Source organism: Fringilla coelebs, assembly GCF_963513975.1.
Source record: "Fringilla coelebs genome assembly, chromosome: 3".
NCBI classification, from domain to species: Eukaryota; Metazoa; Chordata; class Aves; order Passeriformes; family Fringillidae; genus Fringilla; species Fringilla coelebs.
The window spans coordinates 105,032,078-105,053,148 of NC_140030.1; the positions used below are offsets into that span (position 1 = coordinate 105,032,078).

Genomic DNA, 21,071 nt, shown 5'->3' on the forward strand with positions numbered 1-21,071 from the left:
GAACAGCACACTGGAGCAGCAGACACCTTGGCTTACCTCATCTCCGGGGACTCCTGCAAATCCATCTCGGGAGAGGTGCACAAGGACCCAGCAGCGCTGTCAACAGGGAGACTTCCTGCCTTGGGAATTGGGGGGATCAAAGGCAGTCTCAGTGACGCCTTCTTCATTTCCCCACCAGTGGCATGTGGCAAGGAAGCCTGGAAAGAGTAGAACACAGTGCTCAGATGAACCACCCAGCATTGCCAACATTGCTACCTCAAGTCATTTAGATAAGCACTCCACAGGGAACTGCCAAGAATAAACAAGTCAAAATGATGGAGCAGATTGGCACAGAATGGGGAATGCAAAGGGAACTCATGAAAGAGAGACCATGTTACACATTTGACACCTCTCCCCTCATGCTCTCTTCTCTGCAAGTGTGGCTGCATTCCCAGCTGGCATTGACACCAAGATGTTTTGGGGTGCCACTGCCCCCACTGGCCTTTTGGATGGCATGGCAGTGGGTTTAGATCACTCTTCTCTCCCTGCCCCTAAGGTGCCTCACAGCCAGTGCTGATCTCCAGCCATGGCCCCACAAAGCCATTCTGCAGCATGTCCAAACCTGCTTTTCTCCAGCCCCTCATTCCTTCTGCTGCTGCCCTTCCCTCCTACAGTTCCCCAGCAGCCTTGGAGCCCAGATGCTGCTGAGCTCTCGCCATGCTCGCTGCTCTCCAGCTCCCACACATCCATCATCTCAGGCTCTCTGCCATTTAGGAAGTTCAGCAGAGCTCCCTGCCCTGCTGCTCTCTGCAAGCTCTCTGCCTGCCCAAGCTGCTCCAGGGCCCCCATGCCATGGCCAGGAATGGGGCTGGAGGCAGCAGGGGCAGATGCACACCCATCCTTAGTATGCCATCATTTCTGGCCCAGCTAAAGAGCCAAATCAGGACCTGTTCAAAGTTCACTGCAAGGGTCTGTTCCTGTCAGGAAAAGGTCTCACAGCTCTGCCAACAGGACACAAACTGAAAATTTACGATACTGGACTTGGCTTGTTCTCCTTACCTTAAATTCTTTTTCCTCTGGAATGATCTGTTTCTTTCTGCTCTCCTCACCCCAGCCGCTGCCAGGTTTCCCAGTCTCTGGCTCTCCATGGAACAGCCTGCTCGCCTTGGGAGAAGCAGAGATCTTGGGGATGGGCAGCAACGGCTTGGATGGAAGGAGCAGGGAAGGAGTCGTCCGATGAAACCTCTTGGCAAGAGGGTAGCCAGTCAGGCCTGCAAAGTGGAGACACAAAATGTATCAGAACCTGCAATGCAAACCTCAAGTATCTGAAGCTCCGTATTTCATGGGACACATTTCCTGGAAACTTCCTAACTGCTGCACAGGGAAACATGCTCCTGCTGGCAGACACTTGAGGCAGACCAGGGGGAAAATCCTGCCCCACTTCCCCAGAGCTAGCACAGGAACAGCCTGGCCTCTGGGCTGCCCTGGGACAGCAGGGAGCCCAGAGCCCTGTGCTCTCCAGGAATGGCTCAGCTGCACATGCAGCCTCCTGCTCCTCTCCCTGCCCCACAGCTCAGCAGCCCTACAGCTCCATGGGGCACTGGCAGCAGCACAGCTCCTTGCAGGGGGCACATGCAGGGCACCACTGTTCCCTGGCAATGTGCACAGCCTCTCTGGGCTGCCACAAGAACCTTCCTCCCAACAGAGAGTGGCCCAGCTCCCTCCTTACCTCTGTGTGAGGCTGAGCCATGCTCACAAGGAAGAAGTGGGTTCAGTGAACTTCCACCTTTATTATCAGCACATCTAATGGGTGAGACACTCAAGGTTTTTTTAATTTTTGAGACAATGCCTTTGGGTTTATTTTTTCTGGAACTACCCTCTGTATAATTACAATGAACAGAAATGATGTAGCAAGTCTGAAGGGAATGATAGACGGCTGAAACGGTAAGAGGGGAACAAAGATTCCTTCTTGAGGCTGGCCTTCTGTGAATCCACAGGAAAAACCCACACAGCTGTGACTGCTAGCTCTGCAAGCCACCAAGACCTCTCAGCCACCAGACAGGTTTTATTGGTGTTTCTGTAGCACCATCACACCATCCTCAGTGTTGGACCCGATCAGCAAACAGAGGAAGAACGGGAAATTTATCTGTAATGGGACCCAACATCGATGGCAGAGAAAGCAACAGGACTTGCATCTCATGACCATGTCCAGTTTGGGGTCAGCTGTGGCCACAGTCCCTGTCCTGGCTGACAGTATGAGTCCTTTGGCCACTGTCAGAAAGGTGAAAGCACCATAAACTAATGAGACACTGTGTGATGCCATGGGTGTCCTTGCAGGATCATCTGCAGCTGTCAGCCACCTACTCTGACACAGAGCCAGCACTCACCACCATGGACCAGTTTTCCCTGAAATCTGGTGGGATTATTTTCTGTTTGGCTCCAGCCTTTCAGCTCCCTTCTATCCTCACCTTTCCCTTCCGTGACCTTTCCTTTTCTAGTGAAATCCATCTTCGCACCCGTGCTTCTGCCAGGCAGAAGTGTCCGGGTTTGAATCTGGGATCGCTCTGGGAGCTGACAGTGACGGGAGCTCGGTGCCCAGCCTCAGAACAAGGCCGGGTGACTCCAGTTGCCAGCGCTCGGCACAGAGAGGCAGAGCCAGACGCGTCTGCTGCCGCTGTGGCCGTGTCAGGCACAACCTTCAGCAGCCCAGCCTGGGGCTGCCCCTTTGTGACACGCTGGCCATGGTTCTCTCGTTCCCATGGCTGCCAAACCCCAGCCCAACTCCATCCCCTTCCATTCCCTTCCAAAGGGCAGCCAGCCCTAAGCCCAGCCTGGCCAGGCCTGAGGCTTTCACACTGTCTAGGATGTAGACCCTCTCCAGAGCTACTTTTCACGACCTTTATTCCTGTAATTCCCACTCAGTTCTGGGTTGCACTGAGAGACAAATGAGGAGATGGACACCTGCTTTCCTGTCTATATCTTTCTGTGACTTGCCAGAGGGCTACAAGTGGCACTGGAACCTTTTCAAAAGCAGCTGCTGGAGATAGAAGGCTAATGGTGTTCATCCCCTCATTACACCTATTGTTTCATCCACGGGGTAGGCAGACGGTGAAACTCAGTCTTCCTCACTCCTTAAGGAACAAGACACCCTGCAGAGGATGTGTTTTGTGTCACTTACAAATGATCCAAGGCACCTGGAAAGAAATTCCTTCTCATCTGCTTGTCTCTGGAATAGCTATACACTTTCTACACAATGCTGTCTCTCATGTTGCCCACACACACCCTGCTTGCACTCCTTTCTACTTGTGCAGGGTGTGCACAAAGCAAGTGACTGAACTATCCATATCAACTAATGGTAGTTAAATATTCCCACTCCTTATTCTCTGTTTGCATTACACAGGAAAAAGTGCAAAGCAGTGGGATCTCAGGATTTATAGGAGACATACAGCTTATTGACATCCAAACGTTCTTCAACTTTACTCTTTTTTGCAGTGGCAGTTTTCTGGCATTAACTCATTTCCTCTGAGCTACTGCTTAGAGAAAAGGAACAAAGCAAAACAGCAATTTGGATCACAATTCATGCTGATCTCAAACTCCTTTGCCTTTCTTTGAAATTTCAGAGAACTGAGAAAACTCCCAGACCCTTGAGAGGACAGGTCTGACACCTACAATGGAAAGCCAGAACATCACACCTATTTCCTTTATTGAAAATATGAATACAGAGATCAATGAAGACACTGGTTTTGGTAAAGGACAAGAAATGTGCTTAAAGCATGATTACAAGTAAACAAAATCCAATGAAAGGCTTAACATTAGACTGTACAAAACATACTTCTAGACAGATGGAGCTTTCCCTTTATAGACTTGGAAAAATCATGGTCTTTGTCTCCACCTGGGGGGAAAAGCACCATGACCAGGTCTTGGCAAACTGAGTGGGGAAAAAAAAGCACACTGGCCCTTTGCAATAAATGGCAACAGGTAAAATTGACTTTGGATCTCTTTTAATGAAGATACAAAGGCAGTCTGACAAACAACCCATACATCAGTCATGAACACACGAAGGTTTAGAAAAATTCAACAACTCTGCTTTTCTAAATGAAGCAATTGCCCCCAAGTTTGTCCCACGATCCCACTGATACCTGACCACTCATTGGTGAAGATCAGCTTGTCTTAAGAGCCTTGCAGGCCTGGGGTACTTCAGAAACTTCCTCCTTCCTGGCATTCAGGCACTGAGGAAACCAGTGCCAATTCTGTGGGCTGAATCCCTCCCTGAGCCACAAGCCTGCTGCATTTGAAGTAGAAAGCACTGTCACCACACACCAGTGCTGGTTGTTGATGAAAATACAAAGCTCAGCTCAAGTTTGCAGTGAAGAGGAAACTGCTGCAGCTAGCAGACATAGTGGGTAGAAAGAAGAAATGGGGACTTCTCTGGATAGAAACTTTAAACTCTGGAAGGAAAACGTAAAATTTTCATTTCAATTTAAAGCTTTCTATGAGTAGCCTACTCAGTAAAGCACAGTATCCTTCTTTTCATAAGAAGTGCTCTTTCCAAGCCCTGCCTAGCTGTGTTTTTACCAGACTCAGGGTGCCACTGCAAGGGCTGGGCACAGGCTGTCAGCTCCCAGAGCCAATGCTAGGACACTGGCAGAAGTGCAGTTTTACCAAGAGACTGAGGCTGCCCAGCACAAGCTGTGTCCACTGCAGAACACCATGTGGGCAGCACAGCAGCACCACCTGCTCTCTTGGAATACCCCAAGCAGGCCCCTGAGCAGATGGGCATCCCAAGCACCACAGCTCAGCTGTGGAAATGAGGTTTGTATGGAAAGAACCTCAAGGATCATCTAGTTAAACCCCCCTGCCATGGGCAGGGACACCTTCCACTGGAATAGACTGCTCACAGCCCCATCCAACCTGGCCTTCAACATTTTCAGGGATGGGGCATCCACAGCTTTCCATCTGCACCACAGCTGTGCCAGCTGTGAATTCACTGTGCTTCTGCAGCTTCCTGGTTAGCCTGGAACCTCCCTGGCAGCCATGGTCCCTAAGCCCATGCAAGCTGAGCCAAAAGGGATGCAGGTGAGGAGGTGCACCCATCTCTCATTTTCCCTGAGCAGAGGAATTGGATGCCAAATGTCCCAATGCACCAAAGCACATTGCTGCTCACACAGACAGTGTTTGTGAGACAGTTCAGATGAATTAAACCACGGGTCTGTGACCACTGGTACAACACACACGGAAATTTCAGGTTAACAAGACAAGGAAATTCTATGTCCATGATGTAAGAAATGATTTCTTGATTAAATGAAAAGTGTATAATCTTGTTCAAAAGTAATTATTCTTCCTCCACACTGTCATTTCAGGCTGTGTGGAGACAACTTGTTTAAACAAGTGAGTGCACTTTTTCTGTCAAAAACATTAACTCTTGTCTGCTTCCCACTTGAAAATTACCTAAGGAAGCAGGTTGGGTTTTTTTCCATTGCAATGGCAATAAAGTACTGTCTATCTCCTAAAATATTAATATCCTGTCAAACCTTCAAACCTTCTGATCTTCAACTTCCCAGGAAGTCCACAGGATGTCTACTTACCTTATGTATACTGCATTTCAGACAGAAGGATGGGATATTTAACAAAGCATGGTATTCCTTACTGTGTTAATCAGTCCCTAGAGACATTTAAAATAATTTTTTTAAAAAGCAAATGCAGCTGATGTCCTCAGAGGAACACTGGGATCTAAGACACCACACCTGTCTTTGAGAACATATCATACTTCAAGCAGCCTGCTTCCCATTGTGCTACCAGAATCTCTGCTGGCCAAAAAACTCCCCACACCTTTCCCAGTCCTACAGATCACCTGCCCATTTCCCTCCTGCCTTCCCTGCCTCCAGTTAGGTGTACAAATTATCCTTCTGGTGCACAGTCCCCTGGAAAAAGCAGTGTTGCTCCAATTAAATTCAGGAATAAGTAACCCTACTAGCAAATTCTTCTGTGCAGCCCAGATGTAAGGAGCACTTCAACTGGAATGTGGTCATGATAAAATGAACCCAGAAATAAAACACTGACTACATTAGTTGCAATTTTGAAAGCATAGGAATGACAAAGGCTGATCTTCCCTGCTGTTCTGAGGTTGCTGGTCTGGAATGCTGCTTCACTTTCCAAAAGACAAGAGGCACTTTTTTTTAGAGGACTGTGCAGTTTGTGGGTACCCACATGGCACTTAACTCTTTGGTAAATCAGCATGGCAGCAGTGCACTGAGGATATGAAGTCCAGTCACTGAGGGGCTTTGTGGCTCCTTTTTGCAGCTGCAAGGGCTGGTGCTGGGTTACCTAGGTGGGACATGGAGGGTCACAGACTCACCTTCTCTGGGAAGTCCCAGGATATGTGGTGGCTGGAACAAATCCATACAAGGAAAGCCAAAAGAGATATTAGAATAATGGGTAAAGTCAAGGAAGAATTATAATGGAGAGTGGCCATGTCCTTCTCATGTCCCCAGTAAATAATGCATGAAACACTTACTAGAATACCCAAAATTGCTGAAAAGGCACCACAGCTGCTTAGACTCAGATATCCAAGCTGAAGGAAAACATTGAAGAAGTGTTTTTCAGGGCTTCTTTTAAAACAGCAAGAAGTATCATGTAAAAAACATTTCCCTGTACAGTAACATTAAAAAGAGGAACATTAAAAAGAGCATCTGCATCTTGCTTTAGCTCATGTTAAATTTCAGCATAGCTCATGGAGACCACTAGCAGCTGCTCTACAGCAGCCCTGAGCACAAGGAAAAGGAGTTCACTGATGGTGGAAAACTGCAGACTGCTCCTAGCCCTGTGCCACCTCAAAAAATGTTGTGGAGTGGAAAATCTTGTTCCCCTAGAAGGAAACAGTCTTTAAAAAAAACACCAAGAGAGGACAATGTTGTTTGCCTGGTTATTTGAGACCTTCCACATTTCCAAAGGAGAGAAATTCCAGGGCTGTCTGTTACAAGGAATTCTTCTCCTTGTATTTCTGATAAGCATCCAGTATCTCCTTGACAACACTTGGATCATCAAGTGTGGTGACATCTCCCATGTTGCTTGATTGCTCAGTGACTACTTTCCTCAGCAGCCTTCTCATGATCTTCCCAGATCGGGTTTTAGGGAGGCGCTTCACCACCTGCAAAGGAGGGAAGGATGAACCTTTAATGGAACTTGGGTCCTGCTGGAAACCACAAGGAAATCTGGCTGGACTATCCTAAGCCTGGCACACTATTTCGTGGCCACAGCTCCTTTCAGGCTCCTGGGAAATAGATCACGGAGCACACAAGATAACATCCAAGGAAAGGAGTGTCACTAGCCATACATTTTATTCTTATTTTAAGTGGATTTTGTTCCCCATTTCCAGGTCCAGACTGAGTGCTGCAGGATGCACAGCTCTCTTAGGAATCAAGTCCTGAATTTGCTGTTAACTATTAAAATCTAATTCCACATGAAAACTTAGGCACGAATGGTGACACAAATCCCAACACATTACCAGAACAGACAGAAATATATATATATATATTCAGCTTTACAGAGCAGGAATATAAAACAACACAATTCTGCACATCAGCTGCAGAGTCTCCTACTCAAGGGATATCTCCTGTCTGCTGATGTTTCTCTCTGCCTGGTATCTGTCAGCCTACACACCTTCCTTCATAACCAGAACAATCTTAAATGTCTTGACTATGTCTCCTGGGAAGGACTTAGCAGCAAATTCAAAGGCTTTAGCATAAATGTGAGCCTGATGAAGAGTTCTCAGACACTGAGCAGAGACACCAACAGGTCTCACATTTTGCTGCACAATCAGGCCAGTAGGCTACAAAGTTCTACAGCATTAACTGGCATGCAAGGAAAGAGTTAAGAGGACTTCTCTGCAGGACTACCCCAAAACACAGGGAAATGGAGCCATTCCCTTGCACACCTGCAAGTTCTGGAAGCTTCTCCAATCCACTGAGGATATCCTGGGGTGCTCCAAGTTGAAGGAGCCACTGTTGCCTATGCCTTGGTGTCCACCTAACATGCATGTGGCTAAAGCAGAGCCCCTCAAAGAAGTATCTGGTCACTGCCTCCAAGATGAGAGAAATGGATGCAGGCAGACCTTGGGGGACAGCCAAGGGGCAGCTTTGTGAACTCTCCCCCTAACAAATAAAGGGAGCTGCTGAAAGGTGAGGAGGCTTGAGACAGAGCATGGAGCTCATCAGGGCTTCCAGGGCCACAACAGGACTCTGTTGTGCAGCTGACAGTCAGTGCTTTGAGGTCTGATGTTGATGCTAATCATCACTGCAAGCTAGCTGGGCAGTGTCACTGCCTCTCAGTGCCTCTCTCAATGCAGACAGACCACTGCACCTGCCCTCCCCCTCCCTGGATCCCTCTTGCCAGTTCTGTTTTCCTGCCTCTTTATCCTGCCAGAGCAGGACAGCAGCAGCACTGCAGGCAGGACAGTGAGGGTTGCTTGATGTGACCATTTCCAGTTCCTGCTAGTTTCAGTCTCCAACTTACCAAGATGTGGTCAGGCACAGCATACTTTGCTATCTTGGAAGCCACTATGGTTTTGAGCTCTTCTTTGATGTGGTCTGCACGAGCTGTCTGCTCCTTGAGCACTATGAAAGCAAAGGCACCTGGAAGACAAGTGAGCAGAAGCCACAAACATCACATTAGATACTGTCTGGAAAGACCAAGGATGCCCATTTGAATGCCAAGGAAGGTTTCACATCATTCCTATGCAGAATCTAGGGATTGACAAGAAAACCATTTTTTTTTACAAAAGCAAGTCATACTGCAGCCCTCAAATGATGGCCCAGCCTTTTCTTGGCATCTGTGACTGATGTCAGTGACAATGACAAGCCAACATAAATGACCAAAGTGTTACTGGGATCAGAGGCTGGCCAATGTGAATCAGCCATTCCCATTCTGTTCAAAGGACATTTCTAAGCACAATCCTATCAAAGGAAGATCCACCATATACATGAACACTATGTATGAAAACAGTTTAGGGAGTAACACCCAGGTTAGGAACATGCAGCTATTTTCCTGGCTATCTTGGTCTCTTGGGGCTGCAGTGCCAGTCAACTCCTAACATGCAGGGCTTGAATTTAAGGGAAGTATATGCAGATATCATGACAGGACAGTGCTTTTCACATACCTTCTCCTTTGATCTTATGTGGATACCCAACCACAGCTGTCTCAGGAACCTCAGGGTGATCAGCCTTCACAAAAAGTCAAGCAAAAACACACAAATCAGAACTGCTTCAAGCCCTACAGGAAAGCTGGATGCCAACCTCCTACTGTGGGGTCAGCTGGTGCCCATGGCCAAAGCCACGTCTCAGGGAGTAACTCTGTGCTGGCCCTGCTTTTATGAATAAAAAATAACTACCCACTGCTGAATTTGCAGCAGCTGGAAACCCTCTTTCTCTTTCTTTGTGCATGACTGTGGTCCCAGATGGCAACTGGCCATTGCCAAATCACAAGCAAAGCCAGGCTTGCACTGCTCAGTGCTACAGAGAACTGGGGCCAGCAGAGGTAAAAAGTGAAGTTTTCAGCATTACAGCCCGCACTGGACTTGTGTTTATAGGTGCTCAAAGCACACCAAAAGGCAGAAAGAATCAGATTTCCTCATTCCCTAACCCAAATGTATTTTTGTTACTATGCTACACATCAGTGACTACTTCTGTTGCACTGCAGAGTTTTATTTAACATTCTTCTGCAATAAGAAGTGCACAGACCAGAAGAAACCATGCATCTGCATCCCACACCAAAGAATGGATTATGTTATCTTAAATTAGCTTAAAATATGAAAGTAACCATCATAGAGCAATCTAGGCACATAAATATATTTTCTTTTACACATGCATGCACGTACATAGATTGTGAGAGGAAGTGGAGCCTATAGCTATGATCAGAAACTTGCACAGACAAAAGAATTACTCACAGAGGATAAAGTAGGATCCTGTGCTCCATGCAAACACAGCTTAGGTTCATCAGATGTTACATTTAAGTGCCATTTGTACACACTTAATACAGAAATAAAGGCACATAATATAGAAATAAATATATGGGTCAAGTTTTAAATACAAACCCTCTGAGGACTTTTTGTTTTCAATTCCCAGAGATAATATTATTTTCTCTCAGAATGACAGGCTATTTTTGCAGCTGACATAAATCAGTGTTAGTTTATGTTTAACATTGCTGAATTCTCAGGCATACTAAGCTAGTTCAGGTAAGCAGGAACCACAGGTTTAGGAAAGACACAGATATTATTGTCACAGACATGTTTTATCAAAAATCCTTTCTTTAGGATCTTTTCTCCTGAGAAGCTGAGAGGCCTCAGGAACAAAATGTAAACAATGATTATCTGCTGCTGTGGAATGCAACAGGTTTTTGATTGTCTCATGTGGTTGTTTTTAATTAATGGCCAATCACAGTCCAGCTGTCTCAGACTCTCTGGTCAGCCACAAGATTTTATCATTCCCTCCTTTCCTTTGCTAGCCTTCTGATGAAATCTTTTCTTCTATTCTTTTAGTATAGTTTTAGTATACAATTTTCTTTTAATATAATATATATCATAAAATAATAAATCAGCCTTCTGAAACATGGAGTCAAGATTCTCATCTCTTCCCTCGTCCTGGGACCCCTGAAAACACCACCACAAGGCAGAGGGGAAGGAAGAAATAGGAGAGACACTTCTGGAGTGTCCACCAGCATCCAAAATAAAACTGCATCACTGGGAGGAAACACAGCTGTGACAGCTCAGTTGCAGGTACTGCCCACAGTGTGGCTCCCCTCACTTGCTCATTTGTGGTCTCCTCAATGAGGGAGCTGCTTCCTCTTGCACCTTTGCTGCTCATTGTGCATCGAGCTATGTCTGTGCAGGCGCAGGGTTTGAAGGCAAGAGACAAAGCTGCTTCGAAAGGGTCACCCTACCCCACAGACATGCTCTGTCAAGGGACCCCCACCTGCTTGGAGCTTACCATGGCATCTTCAATTTCTGCCGTCCCCAGCCTGTGTCCACTGATGTTAATGACATCATCCATGCGCCCTGTGATCTGGTAATAGCCTTTGTGGCACCTGTAAGCACCATCCCCTGTGAAGTAGTAACCTGCAGAAAGACACAAGGCAGACCAGCAAGTGTGCCAGTGTGTCAGGACACAGGAAATTCCTCTGGCTGCCCCGGATGGCTCGAGCCCCTGCCAGGGGGCTCAGAGACCTTGGCACAGAGCCCAAGACCCCTGTGCCTTTGATTTTGACCCATGGAAATATTACTGACCTTATACAAGGAATTACTAGCCACAAAAGTTTAAGTAGAATGATAGTTTGTCACAGGGTGAAAATATAGAATTTGGGGGGTTTTAGAAGGGGGGCTCAGGGTCCCAAGATGGAGGAATTTGGGCGTGCCTTGTCCTTTTTTCTCCTTCTTCCTAGCCTCCATCTTCTGGGTGGTGGTGGCACTTTTGGATTGGTTTAGAGTAGAAACACGCTGTCTAACATAGATGATAGGTATTGGAAAGTTATGGTAAATAATGCACAGGTAGTTTTTAGTATAAAAGATAACACCGCCTCTGAGGTGTGCCACAACCTGACCTGCTGGACAGACCTTGGTGGGTCAGAGAAAGAATGTTATAGATAACAGCAAATAAACAATCTTGAGAAGCAGAACAGAAGAATCCTGACTCCTGCTTTGGCTGCCGGGCTGGGAAAAGACTCTCTGACACATCCTGGGGTCAGCCAGGAGCACAGAGACCCCCAGACCAGTGCTGGGCTGTGCTGCAGGACAGACCATGCTGTAGGATGGCCATAGGGCAGGGTGCTTCCCAAGCTCACAGCTGTGGGACCTGTCCCCCACCATTTCCCACTTCCCTCTGCCTTCCCTGCCCTCCTCTGCTCTACCTGAGCTGTGCTGACTCCTAATAAGCACCTGAATAGCACCAAGATGGTGAAGCTCAGGTCTCTGCCAAGATGGACAAATCACTGCAGGCAATCAGCAGCGACCCGTGGTTGATGTTCCTGTAATAAAACCAAGCCCAGCCACACAACCCAGCCATGCTCAGCTGGATTTACAGAACCAGGAGGGGCTCTCTGATCTCTCCAGGCTTTGCCTGCCTTCATCTGCACAGCAGCTGTGTGTTCACACCTCTTGGTGCACACACAGCACCAAGGCAAAACCACTTCAAATGCCATTTGCCATCATGCCACAGGCTACTGGTCAAGCTCAGAACTGCTGCTGGCAGCACACAGTGGAAAACTCCAGGTGTTCAGCTGAAAGAGAGCAGCTCTATTACATTTTGTACATGGGAACACTGCCAGGTTTTTTAATCCCTTACACTAGGATGGATGAAAAGCCATTTTCCCTCCCAGCTAACGAAGATCCAGATCCCAGATAACAGCCACCCTCTACCATGTGAATGTGGGAGAAACATTGCTAATCAGATCAGCTAAAAATTCCAAACCACCTCATGATAAGCATGGAGGGTCTAAAACATTTGATGGAAACTGGAAAAGGCCCAAGGTTTCCTGGAAACTCCAGTGTCACTGAGGAACATCCTGTAACACAGATTGTGTTGGCTCGTCACCAAGCCCACGTTTGGATCTGAATTGTTCCAGTGGCACATCTGAGAAGCAGCAGGCAGCTACTGCTGTGAAATCTGAAGGTGGTTCTTGCCAGGACCCATTACTGCCCTATTCATGGACTTTCAGTCATGTTTTCTGCCCTTCCAGATCAATTAAACAACTATCAACTAAATACCAACAAGACATCAGATGCAAATGTAGTGAGTAATAAGAGACTATGGGGTCATTCAGTTTCTTGTACCAGTTTCCCATTCTTATTATCCAGCCCATTTTGTACGATTTTCAAGACTGCCTGTGTAATTCTTGCAGCTTTCAAATCCCTTTCAGTTTTTTCTCCTGAGTGAAGACAGTTTTCTTGTCCAATGTCCTACAAAAAATGTTTCCCTGACACTTCTAGTTACTTACCAGACAACTAGACCGTATTTGAAAAAAGAAGGTTGCATCACAGGGTTAAGATTCAGTGATGCATGAGGTATTTCCCATCCAATATGCCTTTTTCCAAGTGAGATGCAAAGCTCCAGAGAAAAGGTACTTGGACTTTAAAGCTTGGGCATTAAAGTTTTCTAGAAAATACATCCCTTTTGACAGCTAGAAAGGTCAACACTACCTAAAACCATCAGGGCCTGCTTGCAACCTGTGACACACACCCCAAGCCACCACGGTACAGAAATATTTAGTATTCATGCTGAATATTCAACATTCAATAATTTCATGCTGAAAATATTCATTGTGCTTACAGTGCAGTGAAACTGCCTTCCCTTGGCACTCTCCTTACCTGGGTAGGCTTTGAAATAGGCATCAATGAAGCGCTGGTGATCTCCATGGATTGTTCTGGCCATGCCAGGCCATGGCTGGGCAATGCAGAGTGCACCAGACACATCGTTGCCCTCTATAACCTCTCCCTGCAGGTCCAAGCACAGGAAGGATGAACAGGTGAACAAAAGAGGAATAATAAAGAGCTTCTGTGTCATTGATCCAGCAAGAGTCGTGTGGAAGGTCAAAAGTGGAGAAAATAAGTGCAAACAACTCTTCTAGACACTTGCAATGCCATGTTGAGAAACCTGTATGGACAACTGAGATATGCTCTCTCTATATATATATATGTTTCAATATATAAATATAAATTGCTCATCTATTCCACCATTTTTAAGGAGAAACAAGCATCCTTCTGGATCCTGTTCCTTTGCCATCCAAAAGCAGAAACACACACCAGCTTCTCATTTGGGCACCCAGCACAGCCCCAACTCACATTCTCATCCATGAGCACAGGCACAATCCCAAAGAAAGGTCTCATGGCCATAGCTGGAATGATCTCGGCTTCCTCCTCTGAGGGCCGTGGGGCAATGCAGATGCCACCAGTTTCTGGAAGAAAAATGAAAAACAGAATATATGTAGTCCATCCACTGCTGGGTGAAAGCAAATTCCATCTCTTCTTAGGTCAAGAAGAAAACAGTGAAGCCACCTTGCAAGAAAGATCCACTGGGAATAACTTCTGCAGGACCAAAAAGCAAAGACATCTGAAAGCAGCACAGGCTTGGGCAGCACTCAGCAGCCCCACTTCTTCCAAGAAGTGATTTTACACTTGTAAGCATAAGCATGTCAGGGGATTTATCTCCCTCTCATGTTTCTACAGCTGTCTAAGGTTAGCAGGAACAACACTTCAGGAGTCTGAATTACTGTTATTACAGAGGGTGAGATTAACCCACCCCTTACAGGCAGGTTGAGCTTATTTTCTAGTCAAAATTGAACCTTTTAATCATCCTTTTGCATTCCTGCTGGGATGAACATTAAATCAGACTCCAACCTTAATGAGGTCTTTTCTATTCTAAATCTAATTCAGAAACACAAGAGAGAAACAAAAACAAAGGAGAGTAAGGCTTTTAAAAATACAGCTCTATAAATAAAGGTATGTTCTGCCACATGGAGAGTGCATTCCTCTAGCAGATTTGCTGAGCTTGTGAAAATTGAAACCAGGGGGGGGAATGGTTGATTTTGACCCTGAATTTGCATTCAGCTCTGAAGAAGGGTCTCTGATGTCCTTAAGCTTTAGATCTGCGGCAAATGTTTTCACATGTGGCTCACACATAGAAGCATTTCCCATTTCATCGATGGGCATGCATTCACTTCTCGTTTCTGTAACTTTTGAAAAGAATAGCTTGAATTGTTCCAGGAAGAACCTGCTGCCCTCTGCTTGCACAGACAAAACCTGCATCAGAGCAGGGACCCTGACTGAGCTGAAGGCTGCTCTTGCTAAGCCAGTCCTCATCCTACTGAGGGCTGGGTTTCAGCATGATGTTTGCCACATCCCCCACATCCTGTGGCCAGCCACACACCAGACAGTAAAGTCTCACTCCTGAGGGAGCTGCATGGTAGCAAGGGTGCCTTAAAAATGATTTGCAAGGGGAAGACCTATTATAAATTGTTTTAGCTGCTGACAGATGACATCAAGCAAAACTTCTAGGCTGTACTCTGCCCTTATGAAGCATTTCTATTCAGAGGCAGAGCTGGCAGAGAAAAGCTGTGTTTCCACACTGCCTGTGCCCACGCTGTCAGCAGGGTACAAACCCACCCAGACTTTGGGCAAGGACAGCAGAGTCTGAGCAGGGGATGGATGCTTTGAACAAGGCTCCCCTCTGCCATGGAGAGATCCTGGCTGGCAGCAGAGTAGAGCTCTCTGCCACCACAGACAGATTGGAGTGACTGCTTCTGCACTGTTCCAGAAGCACCAGCCCAGCCTAAACCAATGTGAGACAATGCAAACAACAAAAGCTTCCATGGGATATTCAAAGATGTCCTTCAAAACCAGCTTCCCTTCTGTCAGGACCAAGAACATTCCTCTGGCTGCCCTGGATCACTCAAGGGCCTGGCAGGGGGCTCAGAGACCTTGGACAGAGTCAAAAACACCTGTGCCTTCGATTTTAGCCCTTTCAAAAAATTACCAACTTTGTGTGAAGATTTACAAGCCACAAGGGTTTGAGTAGAATGATAGTTAATTTGTCACAGGGTGAAAAAGTAGAATTTTGGGGTTTTAGAATGGGGGTTCAAGAGGCAAGATGGAGGAATCTGGGCATGTCCTGTCCTCCTTCTTCTTCTTGCCCTCCATCTTCTGCTGCGATGGCGACACTTCTGGATTGGTTTAGAGTAGAGACAGACTGTCTAACATAGGTGATAGGTATTGGAAAATTATTGTAAATAAAGAACACACAGTTCTTAGTATAAAAAGTTAACACCACCCCAAGGGCAGGCACTGTGCCACAACCCAACCTGCTGGACAGACCTCACTGGGTCAGAGAAAGAATGTGTTAGATAAGAGAAAATAAACAACCTTGACAAGCAAAACCAACAAATTTTGGCTTCTCCTTCGGTCGCAGGGCTGGGAAAGAAAAGACTTTCCAATATCTTGGGGGTCATCTCAAGCACAGAAAGCCAAGACTCTTCATGGCTGCTTTTTTTTTGTGAAATCAGTGACAAAAGTGAAAATACCTAGTCTCTCTTCTGCATCATGAAGAACTACACCTAAAACTCAAACAGCTTTGATTCTACTCCTGTCAGTCACAGCCTGATACCTTAACAGCAGGATCCATAGGAATTTTTCATCTGCACACACCACACTCTTAAAATTGCTTCTCATAATTGCTCTCTCACTCATTTGCCTCATCCAAAGACTTTAAAGTGGATTCTTAAATCACCATTTGCTGATGCCTGCCAGGCTTTATTAGCTGGCAACAGGTTGCTGCTTTGGAGAGCAGTGTCCCGTGGAGGACACTGCACATGGCAGCACAATTAACCAGCTATTCTGAAACTGTATAGGAAAGGTGACACTGCAGGACCACAGCCAGCATCCATCACAGCGCTCCTGTGATCTCTTCCCACGCTCCTTTCATGTTTAAATGGCAGATATAATCTTTCCAAGATTAAATTGGCTTCCTCTTCATTAAAGCATCAACTGTAGAAAAAGATTGATTCCACTTTCTAATAAAATCAATGTCATGAATATTTATCATTAATTATGCTTCCAGGAGCTGGTAACTGTTTACCTACAAACCCGTGCCTGGTTCAAGGCAAGACCAAGAACTCTGCACTAACAGACTCTCCAGTGGGTGTTTTTTAACCCCTCACCTGACAACATCCCAGAAGAGATACAGCTTAATACAAGATGTAACACTGTACTTTGGAGGAAACAGATAACACTCCATGCGCCAGTTAAACAAACCAACAAGTGTTAGGGCAAAACTGGATTCTTCTCAGTTACATCAATGTGCAGTAATCAACTGCTTCTCCATGGTGTTTTCTTTCAGAGCAGTGAGGAAGAAAGCATATGATGAGCAAAGACCTAGCCAGTCATCTTCCCTTCTGCTCAGCATGTAGGAACCAGAAAGATTTAAGAAATCAGTAGGTGAAGTAGATATCAGTTAACATTGCTGCTCTGAATCCTGAGGTGGTTTTATTTCAAATCTGAAAATTAAAAAAAAAAATAAGAGCCTGCAAGTCTGGTCTGGATTAAATGGAACTTGGCTGTGTGCCAGAAGAAAATTTATCACACTGAGATAGAGAGCCTGCTAGCAGGAATAAGGACAAAATCAGGAGCAGCTTGACTGGAAAGGGAATGAACATGCTGCTCAATGGTAGTTTAAGACTATTTTTCAGCAGAGGCAGAATGCCAGCAGCTGTGCTCCTGTCTCCATGGCAAACTGGATCTCATGACTTGAGAAGGACATATTGCAAGACACCTCTAGCAACTCCTGAGTGCTGGTGCCCAGAAAAGAGAGGACTGGGTGCTGAGGAAGGAGCCAGGAAGGAGCTGCAGGGCTCCTTAGAGCAGAGGGCCCCACCAGGCAGTCCAGCCCCACTTTGGGTACAGCCCATGGCCTCTCCCTGCAGCTGGCCAGGGGGGCAGGAGGAAGAGGCCAGCTCTGCTCCTGCTGGACTGGAGACAGCAGTCACTGTGTCCAGCAGCTTGTACACAGCAAAAACACCTCAACAGCTGCACACAGCTGGGCCAAGCATGCTGCCAATACACACGTGCATCCTTTCTGAGGCATCAGAGCTCCAGGGCCAATGCAACTCCAGAATATCAACTCAATCAAGGGAGAAGGTGCTCTTCAGCAGCCCTGCTGGGTGATGGCCACTGTCCTCCAGCCACCTGGTGGGCAGCCAGCAAGTCTCCCCTCACTCCCTTCCAATCTGCCAGAGCAGTTGCACCAGGTCCCTTTGACCACACAGCTGAGTTTTCCATCCTGCCCTGATCATTCCCAGAAAGGAGAACAAAGCACACCCAAGTATAGATTGTGGCTATGTGGTGATTTCAGTTATCACGCTTTTGCATGATAACACCATAACAAGGTTAGTACAGTTAATAAACTGAAAATGAGTTTTGCAATTCAAGCTGACTATTGCCAGCTTTGCCCAGAAATTCAATCTCTGCCTCATATTTCTAGCAGCAATTGGCATTTTCCAGCACTCAAAATATCAAAGAATATTTAGAGGAAAACAAAAAAAAAAACCACACTGCTACTGCTTTTACATGTTGTAAAAGACATTCTGCACATAACATTGCTGTTTTGTGCAGAAACTCCCCAGTGACTTTCAAAAGCTTATCCAAGTGCCAGGAGGGTTTTTTTTTTGACAGACTTGTTGGATCAAACTGAAATGTGTTAACCCCTCTCTCCCCACCAGTGCCCTGCCACTGGTCAGGGTCCCCTGTGCCCCCCAAGGCTGCCCCTTACCTGTCTGCCACCACGTGTCCACGAGGGTACAGCGCCCTTCTCCCACCACCTGGTAGAGCCACTGCCAGGCTTCCTTGTTGATGGGCTCTCCCACTGGACCAAAACAAGAAAGAAAATAACCTGAGAGCCAGGAGACTGCAGGCAGTTCATCCTCCCTCCTGGTGCACAGCAAGCTGAGCACATCATCTCCTAGCAGAAGGCTCAGCACACTTTTCCTGGGATGCACAAAGGACTGCGATGCACTCGTGTAACTGAGGACTGACTTTTTCCAGAAGGGCCAAAAGGCAAGAAATGAATATCACTGAGAGCAACTCATCAATGTAGGTCATGTAATAAGAACCTCCAGAATAGGAAATAATGCAGGAAAATGCTGCTTGGGTCACCTGTGCCAGTAAAATTCCAAGTGATGCCCTTTAACATTAGATAAATCTTTTTAGTCAAGAATGTGATCCTGCAAAATAATCTAGGAAACAGGCAATCATACAAAAGTTCAATGGATCCAAAATGTGATTTTGTTGCTTCTTCTGCTGAGAAAATATTTGAAAAGCCAGACACAGAGCCTGCTTTAACATCTTTTTTTCTAACCAAATTCCATGGGATCAGCTGAGCTCCTCTGGCATCTTCATTTCCCCAGCTAGAACTCTTTGTCTTTTTCAGATGAAGATTTCATGTCCCTTACCTGAACCCAAAACCCTCAAGGAAGATCTGTCATACTTCTTCACCCACTCCTCTCCATAATTCAGCAGCAGGCGTATCGCCGTAGGTGCGCCGTAGAACTGATTAATCTTCAACCTTTGCACCACTTCCCAGTAACGACCTGCAAATCACAAACTGGCTTTTTACCCTTCCTTCCAGCACTGACATACTGCTGCAAACCCTCAGCTGAAAGGTTAACAGCCAAAGCTGGAGCTGTTACTACTGCGAGTACACAGCAAAAGCAATGACAGCTTCTTTTTCCTGCCCTGGATTCACAGATGTTCCTGAGTGTTGTATTCCCAGGTCACACTGGACAGGTCTCTAAACCTCTTTTTGCCACATCCAGCCAAACCTTTTCCCACCACTTCCTCACCTGGGTCAGGGTACACCGGAGTGCTTTCAAACAGGACAGAGGTGGCTCCATTGCAGAGTGGTCCATACACGACATAGCTGTGTCCTGTGATCCAGCCAATGTCAGCCACACAGCCAAAGACATCGCCTTGCTGGTAGTCAAACACATACTGCAAAGATAAACGTAAGGCCAGCTGATTTCCTCTTGGAAGTGCTCAGAGGAACGGTGCTGGGCTGGGCATCCAGCTGGGAGCAGGAGAGTGCAGGGGGCAAGTGGAGCCAGGGTGTGGGACATGAGAAGAGCAGCCTGGGGTGAGGAAGGCAGTCAGAGGAAGCAGTACCAGGGCTCCCAGGCTCCTGGCACGTCTGCAGACAGACAAGAAGCACAGCTGTACCAGCAGCTGCTCAGCCGGAGCAACAAAGCTCCAGCCAAAGCTCAGAGCCTTGGATACCTAAGGTTGCCTGCTCCAGGTGGTCCACAAGGTAAAGCTGGTTCTGAGTCGCAGGGAAACTGCAGGCCACAGAGTCTCAGACCCTTCACCAATATCAACAGATTTCCAGGAGAGATCTGGAGGAACCCATAGGTGCCAACATTTACTGAGAAATATTCTTAGCTGCATCACTTTCCAGATGCTACCTCTCCATGCTCATCAAATTCAAGATAAAGATCTTGGAGAACTCATTATCTTCTCTTGGATATGGAAAATGCTTCCCACTGTAAATCTAACTCCTCTACCATATGGTGAAGAGGTCCTGACTCATAAGGAGTCAGGTTTATGGATCAGAACTAAAAAAAAAAAGCCCATGAGTGTGTGACAAGAGTGTCACATGTGAGTGCAAAGACCACAGAGATCACACAGGTCAGCTGATCCCTTTATCTAGAAAAGACAATTCCCACCTTACTTTTCCAAGTGCCTTTCCCTCTCATGCACTCTGCAGGTGGAGAAAGTGCACCAAGGTGCAGATCTACCTTCTGGACTAAGAAAGAGATGCCTTGGTGTTTATGCTGTCACTTAGAAAAGCTGCTATCAAAAAAATGCCCTTCATGCAGAGAAGGCTGACACTTGAACATTCAAATCTTCTAAAAGTTCAACCATGTCAGCCTAAAGAAAGAAAGCCTTCACATGAATTGTGTGTGATTACAAAAAGGATGATACCACTAAAACCAGATGGAGATCTTTCACCACAGTCCTCAGTCCTCTCCTCATTTCACTGTTACCTTTTAATATGCAGACCTCAGACCAGAAGCTTCAAGAAGCAGTGCCTTGACTCTTTCCATTTTCATGAGAAAGGAGGTTAAAACATTTTCCCTAGATCACCCAGAAAAGCAGAAGAGAAGTGCAACAACAAGAGGAGAAATGCAATTTTTGTTCTTCAGACAAGTACTATGTGAAGAGGCTCTTTTAAGAGCCCAGATCCTCTCTGAAATAAAAAAAGTGCAGCATCCCAGTGCCAATACTACAATAATATCCACATTACCAAGGCCAGTAAGATACTTTCCAGAATCTCCTCAGCTGCAAATTCTGGGCAGCCAACATTGGCACATTTTAAATGCAAGAGCAGCGCTGCCATTTCCTCGCTTTCATAATTCTATGTTCAGGTTTCATCATATTCCTCAGAACAAATCCTGAAGATTAATTACACAGCTCAGATGTTTTCTAGCTTGTTTACAACCAATAAGCCAACTGGGCAGCAAGCAGAGAATGCAGCACTCCTCCCTGATCCAGGTCTCTCTTGTCAGCA

General features: G+C 46.3%; 2 protein-coding genes across 3 annotated transcripts in view; both read right to left on the reverse strand.

The window, feature by feature from the left end:
- The window catches only part of LOC311151952 (uncharacterized protein), a gene marked incomplete at both ends in the record, with an annotated part of 33,927 nt that extends 33,862 nt beyond the window's left edge, over positions 1-65 (reverse strand). The window contains one exon of the mRNA XM_084202664.1: positions 37-65. Coding sequence (XP_084058790.1) covers positions 37-65 — 29 coding nt within the window. The remainder of the gene's footprint in view (positions 1-36) is intronic.
- Positions 66-1,233: 1,168 nt separating this feature from the next.
- The window catches only part of ACSS1 (acyl-CoA synthetase short chain family member 1), a 35,214-nt gene continuing 15,376 nt past the window's right edge, over positions 1,234-21,071 (reverse strand). Inside the window, exons 6-15 of one of the 2 annotated variants that reach the window (XR_014616029.1) lie at positions 19,351-19,498; positions 18,961-19,098; positions 18,282-18,374; positions 13,805-13,917; positions 13,331-13,457; positions 10,959-11,086; positions 9,134-9,197; positions 8,491-8,609; positions 6,335-7,126; positions 1,234-1,250 (exon numbers count right to left, since the gene is read on the reverse strand). Coding sequence is in view for 1 of the 2 variants with exons in the window: in XM_084202414.1 (XP_084058540.1) it covers positions 6,953-7,126; positions 8,491-8,609; positions 9,134-9,197; positions 10,959-11,086; positions 13,331-13,457; positions 13,805-13,917; positions 18,282-18,374; positions 18,961-19,098; positions 19,351-19,498 (1,104 nt within the window). In the remaining variant the exon portion in view is untranslated. Of the gene's footprint in view, positions 1,251-3,690; positions 7,127-8,490; positions 8,610-9,133; positions 9,198-10,958; positions 11,087-13,330; positions 13,458-13,804; positions 13,918-18,281; positions 18,375-18,960; positions 19,099-19,350; positions 19,499-21,071 lie in introns of those variants that run through there. The other variant, XM_084202414.1, reaches the window with a different exon arrangement.